This window comes from Miniopterus natalensis, chromosome 1, assembly GCF_054644295.1.
Source record: "Miniopterus natalensis isolate mMinNat1 chromosome 1, mMinNat1.hap1, whole genome shotgun sequence".
NCBI lineage: Eukaryota > Metazoa > Chordata > Mammalia > Chiroptera > Miniopteridae > Miniopterus > Miniopterus natalensis.
In genome coordinates this window covers 38,650,744-38,660,457 of record NC_142081.1, presented here as the reverse complement: position 1 = coordinate 38,660,457, position 9,714 = coordinate 38,650,744, and the positions used below count along the sequence as shown (strand labels likewise).

Below are 9,714 nucleotides of genomic sequence, written 5' to 3'. Positions count from 1 at the left end.
CCCCGACCGGCAGGTGCCACGAGCCCGCGGCGCCCCGCCGCCTGACGCCCGCGGGCCCGAAGGGGTTAAGGCCCCCGGCCTGGGCGCCCGGCCCGGGCCCCGGAGCGGCCGTGCCCGGCGGCCATCGCGACGGCCCCGAGGCGCGGGGCACGGCGGCGGGCGGGCGGCCGCTTCCTCCTCCCTCCGCCTCCTCCTTTGTAGCGAGTTCCCGGCCCCTCTTCCTCCCCCCGCCCCCCAGCCCGGGCCCGCTCCCCCTCTCCCTTTCTTCCTGCCTCTCCTTCCTGCGGCGAAAGAGGCTCATCTATTATAAATGCACATTCGGGGCTGACATCAGCGAGGAGCGGCAGGCGAGCGCCGACGAGCGGTCCCCGCGCGCTGCCCGCCCGGAGCGCGGGCCCCACGGCTCGGCGGAGCCTCCCGCGCGGCGCGGGGAGCGCGCCCAGAGCCGCCCGGGCCGCGAGCGCGCCGACCCGCGCGGGACCCCTTCCCGCCGCCGCCTGGGCCCAGGCGGACCCCGGCCGTCGCCCCCGCACGCCGCGCCCGCGCCCCGGCAGCGCCCCGGAGTTCCTGCATGACTGTCACAAAGGTAAGCGCCCGGGACGCGCGGGCGCCCGCAGCCCTCCGCCTCGGCGGCTGGGGGCGCGAGGGTGGGGGCGAGGGAGGGGGCGCCGGTACTGGGAAGGTGCGGCGCGCGCCCCCTCGGCTCCCCCGGGCGCTCGGGGCGCTCTGGCCCTCCAGGACCGCGGAGGGAAGAGGGAGGATGCCGCTCTGGCAGCCGCCGTGGTCTGGACAACGTCCCTTCTTACCGGCCCAACCCCAGGACTGCATTTTTAACCCCTGTTTAGGATGCTGCATTTTTAACCCCCGGAGAGCAGTGTTGGGCAGCTCCTCGGTGTCCCCCATCGGAGCGCGCCTCGGGGAGAGTCGCTGGCAGGGGCCGCTGCTGGGCAGTGGTGTGGGAATGGGCTTGCCGCCCGGAGGAGGCCCCTGGAGGGGGAGCCCACCACACCTGCTGGCCTCGGCCGCCAATCCCAGGGACGCTGGCCCTACGCCAAAGCCGCTCACTGGAGAAGGCGCTCCCCACTCCCCAGAGTTGCTACTGGGGATAGGAAAGGTTCTGAGGTGACCAGCTTGAAGATGTGGGGAAGGAATGTGACAGGGGAGGGTAAGACGGGCATTCTGGGAGCCCCAATATTGGAGGAGGGTTCTTGGACCTTGCCATAGGGGCCCAGGTTTATTGGAGAGACTTTGAGGTTTCTCTGTTGTGCGGAGGAAGGAGTTAAGAGGAAAGCAGACGGGGTAGTGGAAGGTGCCCAGGATTAGGAGACTAGAGGGACGTGAGTTCACTCCCCAGCTCTACCCCAAACCCTGGGTGATCTTGGCTGGGCCCTTCTGCTTTGGGCCTGTTTCCTTTTGTAGAATGTGGGGATGATAATATGTGTCCTGGGGGTCCTGCTGGGCAGTTGAAGAACAAATAAGATCAAGGATGTGAACCCACATTTTTGATAGAGCTCTGTCACTGTCAGGAGCTCACAGCCTGGCCTTGGCCTTGGGTTTGCCGATCCATGCACCCAAGGCCATATTCCACTAGCTGTCCAGCTGGCTGTCAGAACTGGAGAGTTGGAGGCCAAAATGGGAAGGGCAGTTTGCTTGTGGTAAGAGCAATGGACCAGATGGAGGGTCAGCCATGGAAGCAACTGGAGGGGTGGTTCTGTCTTCTTCTAATAAGTCAGAGGCTACCCATGCCCCCAGGAGATCTGCTACAAGACGACATATTTGTTCAGGTTCTTTGGGCTCAATTCCAAAATTGGGACTTGGAAACATTGTGGGAAGATGAACTTGGGGGCTGAGGGACCACCTTAGCTATGGCTACTACTGGCAGGGCTGCCTGGACCCACAGAGGGTAGGATGCTTAGTGTTTTGAAATGCTACAAATGCCATTCAGCTAGGAAGGATGATTATTATTAAGGTTATTAATGTCAAAGGGAAGAAGAAGAATGGAATGGCCTGGATGAGAGATAAAGGATGTGAGATTTGTAATAATGGACTCAGTGCCTCCCCTGTGTCTCTTTATGTATATGAGCCCAGGCTGCCTACCTACCCAGAAGGCTTACAAGGAAGATGTATTTAGCACCCTTTAACAGAGGAAGAAACTGATGCTCAGAGTGATATAAGATTTGCCTAAGGTCACACAGCAAGTCAGTAGCAGAGCTGGGGTTTGCCCTGAGGTCTGTCATAATCTATAGCCTGTGATCTTTCCATTGCTGTGCACTGTTGAGCACCCTGGAGATTGGGTTATTTCCATGGTGGAAGGTCACTACTTGGGGGACCGCCCCTGAGGAGTCCATGAAAGTGGGTACTTGTTTATTAAAGCCACTGGCAGGCCTGCCCTCTTGATATCCAGTGATTATTCACTAATGCCCCCCCCCCCCCAAAGCCCCTCTGTGTCTCTCTCCTCCTGCTCTACCAACGTGGCATCAGTTTAAGCCTGCTTGGAGGATTAAATAAAATCCCCACCTTAACCCTATCTTCTCTCCCCTTGCCAGTCCTTTACAGTGTTCCTGTGGGGAGGGCTGGGAGCAGGTGGGATGCAGGAGAGAGGCCTGGGTGCAGCCCTGCTACCTGGAAGCCTACTGGAAGAGGTGTCTCCACAAGTTCTAGAAGAAACCACAGTGCTTTGGGAGTCTGAAGGCCTGGACTATAGTCCTAAATCAGCCACTAAGAAGGCATATGTCCTTGGGCCAGTCATCTCTAGGCCTCTGTTTTCCTATCTGTGAAATGCAGGAATTGGTTTTGATGATGTCTAGGCTCCCTTCTGCTGGGCCTTGGAACATCTTCAGCTTCAGCAAGGAAGTCAGCTCTCATGGAGAAGGGGAGGGCTCTTTGTTCTCTGGGAGGTGGCCTGGTTATACGACAGATATGAAGAAGAACCCAAAGGACATTTGGGAGGTGGGATCACTGCTTACAAACTGGGGGTGGGAGGCAGGGGAGGCAGTGGCTTAGAGGGTTAGATCACAGCCCTTTCTGTTCCTCCTCCAGGCACCAGGTCTTCCCTTTTGGGGGACCCTAGCTCCCTGCACCTTGGACTGAGCCTTTGTGTCAGGGCCCCTGAGGGCAGAGTTCTAGGGCAGGGTTAGGTGTGGATTGCAAGAGGTCATCTTGTTAGTCCAGAGAGTCTTGAAGTGGAGGAGGGCAGATCAGAGGGGCAGCTGCTAGATGGTCAGTAGCACTTCCTGAGAGGAGGCGGCCTCGGCCTCTCTTTTCCATTTACCACTCTGCCTCTCACATATATACCTATTCTCCTTCATTATGGGGTGCAGCTGGTGAAGCTGCAGATAAAGCTGGGGGGGGGGCATTCCTGGAGGGACTCCTGCCCTAATCAGCACTGGAGATACAGAGCCATGCAGATTGTGAGCGTGTAGCCTGATGGCATTGTTCCTGGGTATGGCATTTTAAACTCTGTTTTATTGTGTGTATTTTAATAAGCTACCTTAGTTTCTTTATGTAATGAGGATGAGAAAAAAGGAAGAAAATAAAAGAGAGCAGAGGGAAGGACCAGAAGCAGTGTCCTAGACCTTCATCATCCTCAGAAGATTAAGGCTTTGCCTCCTCCCAGGTTTAGTCTAGGGTCCTTCCATAGGGCAAGTCGGGGGAGGGAGTGAAGGCCGCTTTCCTAGTAACCATATGCTTTTATTCCAGGTGATTTTATTCTTTGTGTTCTTGGGCCTGCTTTTTATAATTTTTCTATCTGTATTCCATATCAGTCATATGCCAGGCTAACAGTGCTGCTCCAGTTCTAAATGTCCGCTTCTAAACTGCCATCAACTGGAAAAACAACAAAAATAGCACTGTGTGCAGAGTACAAGCCAATGGGCTATAAGAAAAGCCTGCAAGATGTAACGTAGGATGTTTCGACCTCCTTTTTTGCTGCTCAGAGGTCCTTTGGTGTGATTTCCTGGCTTTTGTCTGTGATGTGAACAGAGATGGGACTTCTAGGTAAGAAAGGTGGCGACTTGTAGTGACTGGGCTGCCTTGTTCCCAGGTGTGCCTTGGTAGGTTAGATGCCCATCAGCTCAGTGCTTTCCAAGCTCATGAGGCTAGTTTAGTGGGTCTGTTGTCCAGGAGTAAAGCACCCTGAACAGCAGGAATGCCTGCTGCACTTCAGAAGGACTAAGCAGAAGGAATGTGGGCAAAGAGGAGACACTGGATGCCAACACTCCTTCTAAGCAGTCCATTTCAGGTCCACGAGCGGCATGTCAGCCACACCCTGGTCCCTCTTTCTGTAGGTCAGCCTTCTTTCTCCTGCCCCTGTCCTGGCAGAGCTCAGCTCACTGCTGGGAGCCCCTGGCCCCTGCTCAATGTGATAGGACTGAGGACGGTGTTGCTCTCCCAGGTAACTAATAACAGTTAATTGTTTGACAAAGATCATGTGTCTCTAGGGCCCCTATAGAGTGGCTCATAGAACAGAACGTTTGAGCAGTCAAATCATCCAGCCCACTCCCTAGACAGAGGAAGGAGCTAAGGCCCAGGGTGCAGAATCGAGACCTGCCTGAAGTCATGCAGCAAGTTTGAAGCTGAAGGGTCTGAACCTGGGTCCTCCTGACTGCTGACCAGTCAGTGCTCCTTACACCTGGCTGCCCTGTGAGGGGGATTTCAGACAGCCCAACCAGGGGCAGGTGTTTGGGCTCCACTCCAGTTACCCCACTGTACGGGCCCAACCTGGACTGCTGGTGTCTGGCTTTCCCTCTGCTGGGCAGCCTCTTCCATTGGAGACAAATGTTGGGGATCAAGGTACATGGGAGCGCTGGCTATACCCAGGGTCAGGATGGGAAGGGAGGGATTGCAGGGCCCCTTTATCTCCAAATCCTTGACCCAGAATCTAGCCTATGAAGGAGATGCCTGTGCCCCATCCCCTCCAGGCATCCCCCTTCCCAGCACCTCTTTCCTGTCTGGCCCTTACTGAGAGGAGATGTGAGAACCAGCATGTCACAGAGCCTCAATTAAAAGGCACACACCCAGCTCCCAAATACTTGGAGGTGGAGTGGGGTTCTGCCTCTCTGCTTCATGCACTCATTTTACCTCCTCCTTCCTGTCAGTTCTTCCAGATACCTAGCATTCTCATACCAAAGGTGTGAGGCTAACATTCAGTTATTTGTTTAGCCAGTACCCTCGAAGCTCCTAATCTGGGCCAGGCCCTGTGTTAGGCATTAGGGTGGCAGAATGCATAAGCCATTGCCCCTGCTATCCAGAACTTTTGAGGAGATGGATATGGAAAGAGATTTGCCAAACTCCTGAGTTAGGTGTCTTGAGGTCCAGGGGATACAAACTGGGAGAGGTCTGTCTTGCCTGCATACACTAAGTGCTCAATAAATGCAGGCTCGTTCCTTCCCTGCTGTCTCTCCTTCTAGGCAATGAAACTCACTCTCCAGAAGAGCTCTGGTGAGTTATCTGAGGTTGCCTACAGACCTGTGTTCTCTTGCCTGGGGGAATTGCCACCTTGGCACCTATGGCAGCACTTAGAGGCATGTGGGAAGGATCGTGAGGCTCCCCAGGGCCCCAGAATCACCACACAGTTGGCTGACCCTGTGGAGTCAGCATAGACTTGAGCTCGGCCAGTTTGGGAGTATGGACGCTGGCTGGACCAATGGCCTGGCAGCATCAGGCCCTGGCAGCTCAGCGATGGAGTGAGTTTTTCCATTTCTTTCCGGGGTTGGCTAGTCTGGAGCAGACATGGCCTCAGCCGCCGCCGGCTCCTGGCACCGGGCAGCCCAGATTCTGATTTGGATACGCTGGCCACAGAATTTGTCTGGTGTCCACGAGATGAGAGAATGTGCACATTCCCTCTGTGTGCAGCACCCTCTCCTTTCCTCTTCTCCTGATCAGTTTGTCCTGTTCCCCTTCTTTTCTCTGCCTGCGGACCCTTGCAGGCTCATGCTCAGGCCCAGCCCCAGCAGCCTGCAGCCTCAGAGCAGCTGGCATTGGAGCAGGCCCTGCCAGGGAAGGACAGATGCAAATCCAGTGGCTTCCGTAGGAAAAGAAGCTGTTTAGAATGAGCCCTCCCCTTTGTGGGCCTGGAGTGTGGGACCAGCTGTGAAGGAGCACAAGTGGGGGAGGAGGGTGGGAAGTAGAGGAGGAGCTGCCATCCACCCTTCCTTGCCCCCTCCCCTTTGCTCCCCTGCAGAGGCCCCTGGAGAGACTTTGTAATTGGTTTCTGGCGGCACCCTCCTTCCAATTAATTAACACAGTGATGGGAGGCACCCCGGCTTGCTCAGAACTGTCCTGTTTACATACTACAAACATGGGTTACTGCACTGAATCCCTTCGAAGGTCCCATGGCGGGGGAGGGTTCCCCCTATTTATGGATGACTAAACAGAGTCTGAGTAGAGGGATGGCCACACCCTGGTCACAGAGCTAATGTGGGTCAGAGCTGGGATGCACACCCAGATCTTCTGACTTTAAGCCAAAACCTTCTCAATCCGATCACATAATGGTCTACATCCTGGGAAGATTAATCACCATCATCTCGAGAATAAGTTATTAAGCAGGCATTGGACATGCATGATCGCACTTACCCTGTACAACCATGAGGTTCATTCTGTCATCGGATGATCCCATTTCCCAGGGGAGTAAATTGAAGCTCATCTAGAGTAGGTGAGTTGCTCTAGGTGGCAGGTTTAGTGGGTGGAGGAGGGGCGATCTGTGCCTGGGCTGCCTGACCCCAGAGCACACATTCCTCTAACTTCCAGGCCTCTTGTGCTGGTGTTCCACTTTACCCCGCTACTCTCCCCCCAGGCGGAGGGCTCCTATCTGTGTCTGTGGTCCTGGCACTGAGGTGTGCTTGACAAATGCTGCTTGCCTTGAAGGTGACACCGTGTATATGTCCTGCTTAGATTTCCCTGTAGCCTTTGCTGGAGCTAGGAACCGGGTAAATAATTTGAAGAAGGGTGCCAGGTGAGGAAGGCATCCTATACATGGTGGCTGACATCAGATAGGGCTGCTTAGGCAAGGTGGCCAGCCCAGGGGCAGAACAAAGTGTAACTGAGGCAGGACCACCTGCCCCATTTCCATGAGGGGCCAGCAGCCCTTACAGAAGTGTCCTCTTGATATGGCCCTTGATTCCCAGGGGGTGCCAACTCTAAAGAATACCAGCTTTAGAATTAGACAGCACGGCATCATTTGCTTGCTGTGTGTTCTTGGGCAAGTTGCCTAACCTCTCTGAACATCTGTGTCCCCATCCACTAATTGGGATTAATGTATTACTGAAAAGAATTATTATAAAGATTAAATGAGCTGATGCACATGAAGCAGTTAGTGTTAGCTATTAACATCCAGAAGACAGAAAATTAAAACAATGCCGACAATGGGTGTCCTGGAGGTTATGAAATGAGACGTACAGGGAACTTGGGGAATAATAGAAGGGGGCCTGACCTAGTCAGGGGGTCAGGAAGTGACTTTAAGCTGAATCATGAAGGTTGAGTAGGAGGTAGTAGGTGAAAGGAGGGAGCTGAGGGAAGGATAACAGGAGGAGGGAACAGCACAGGCAAATGTCTGGAGTCAAAGACAACACCCCAGGACTGCTTCCTGCAGCAGTGGTGAGGGTGTGATACATGTATGAGCTCATTTAATCCTCAGAATGACTTCATGGTGTAGGTTACTGTTGCTATCTTCACTTTACTCAGGAGAAAACAAGCACAGAGAGGCCAAGTAAGCAGCAAAAAGTCACCCAGCAAGGCAGAATAGAGGCTGGTCCAGTCCCAGCCTCCTGCCTCTGGCACTCTTACTTCCTCCTCCCTGTGGTTTGATGATCACAGGGAGGATGGCTTGTAGCTGGGCCACTTAAACTGACCTGGGCAGGAGGGGTGCACAAGTGCCACGTTCAGTTGTCCAGTCCTCTGCCATCCCTTGCAGGGCCTCCCTGGGCTGTGTAAGGGAGGGCAGGAGCCCTCCTGGCTCACAGGCAGCTCCGGGGAGGGGTCATTTATTTTTCCAAAAGGAAATTTTGCTCTGTCAGGAAAATTTCCACATTATATTTTTACTGGACCCAATTATGACCATTTTTATTTTTTAAATCTTTCTGATGATCTGGATTGGGCCTTGGTCTTTAAAGTAAAACTATAGGCATATATATATACATATATATATATACACACACACACATATATATATGTGTATATATATATAAAACTTTTAATGTTAAAAGTCCATTAGGTGGCTGCATTTTGGTTTATGCTCTGCCTTAGCTCAGGGAAGGTGGACATTTTACATGGAGTTCGTGCCACAGGCTTAAACTTACTGGCCCCTGTGTGAGACAGATGGTGACACCCTTGGAGGCTCTGGCTGCCTGGAGAGGGGGGGTGTGGGGAGGCTCATGCTGGGTGGGCGTTCACACTAATCCCTAAGAAGATGCCCCCATGCTCAGTGTTTCACTCCAGAGCCAGCTGAGGTCATGGAGTCCAGCTTTCTGCCTCCCTGGCATTCCACACTTTCTAGGAACATGAGAATGACTCCTAATCTTAATTTAGATTTGTTTAATAAATAACAATTTATTAGTAGACAGTTCCCAGCCTTTTACCAGGTATTAGGTCCCTGCTTTTAAGGAACCAGCAGTGAAATAAACAATAACAACAGAAGTAGCCAACCTTTCTAGAGTGCTTAGTTTATGGCAGGCATATAAAAAGTGTTTCATATATATTTACTCACTTAATCTTCATGACAACCTCTGCGATCTGTGCTATCATTGGTCCCCTTTCTATACTTGCAGAAAAAGAGACCCAGGGAGGGAAGAGAGGTAACGGTTACTAAGGTTCACGAAGCTGGTGAGGGGCTGAGCCTACCTCCCAGGCCTCTGTCTGGCCACTGTCGGGCTGGAATGAGCCTGAAACATGTGTCCGGAGCTGGGGATCTGGAGGAGGCCGTTGACTCTGTTCCTTACTGTGTGACCTTGGGCTAGCCTGTCAATGTCTCTGAGCCTATGTTTTCTCATCTGTGAAAATGGAGTTAGTACTCAGCCTCACCAGAGTGCTGTAATATGTAAGTAACACGGAAATATGTAAGTAAAGTGCTTTGTAGATGTCATGGAAGGGGAGGTTTATTGTAATGTCGAATTAGCGGCCCCTCTGCCCCTCCCACCACCAGTGTTTCTGGGCCTTCAGGGTTAGGCAGTTACGCCAACAGCTAACCCGCTTCTCCCCTGCTGTAGTCCAGACCAGAATTGATTCATACTCTGTTGGTGGAGGAGATGAGTTAATCTCTTCTAAACAGCCTCTGTGTGTTTTTATTCTTTCAGGCGTTTGGTGCAGATGAAAACTTGCTTTCCTCTCTTCCTGTTCTATTTTGGCTGCTTTAAGATGCTTGGGACAAAGAATCTGGCTATAAAATTGGATGTCCTGCTTTCATTTGAAAAATGAGCCAAATAAAGCATCTAAACCTTGATCTGAATCATCCTGGCTCCCTGTGGAAGGTGGACAAGATGGGTCCCAGGGCACAATCTTGCCCAGGTCTCTGTGCCGAGACACCTAGCCCCATTGGCAAATGACCTTGACCTTTGCTCTAGACACACTCTGACACCCCGGGGGGCTCAAGTCTACTTTTTCCTTTGGGTTTATGGAAAGGAATATCTTTGACTAGCTTTAGGCATTTGCAGGAAACCACTTAAATACCTCGAGTGTGATTTCAGAACTAATGGCTTTCTGATCTGGGGCCCAGGGGAATTT

General features: G+C 52.9%; 1 protein-coding gene across 1 annotated transcript in view; it reads left to right on the top strand.

Moving 5' to 3' along the window:
* The first annotated feature begins 514 nt into the window (after positions 1-514).
* The window catches only part of CORO2B (coronin 2B), a 116,157-nt gene continuing 106,957 nt past the window's right edge, over positions 515-9,714 (top strand). The window contains exon 1 of the mRNA XM_087820659.1: positions 515-586. Within this exon, the coding sequence (XP_087676785.1) occupies positions 572-586 (15 nt within the window). The 5' untranslated portion in view covers positions 515-571. The remainder of the gene's footprint in view (positions 587-9,714) is intronic.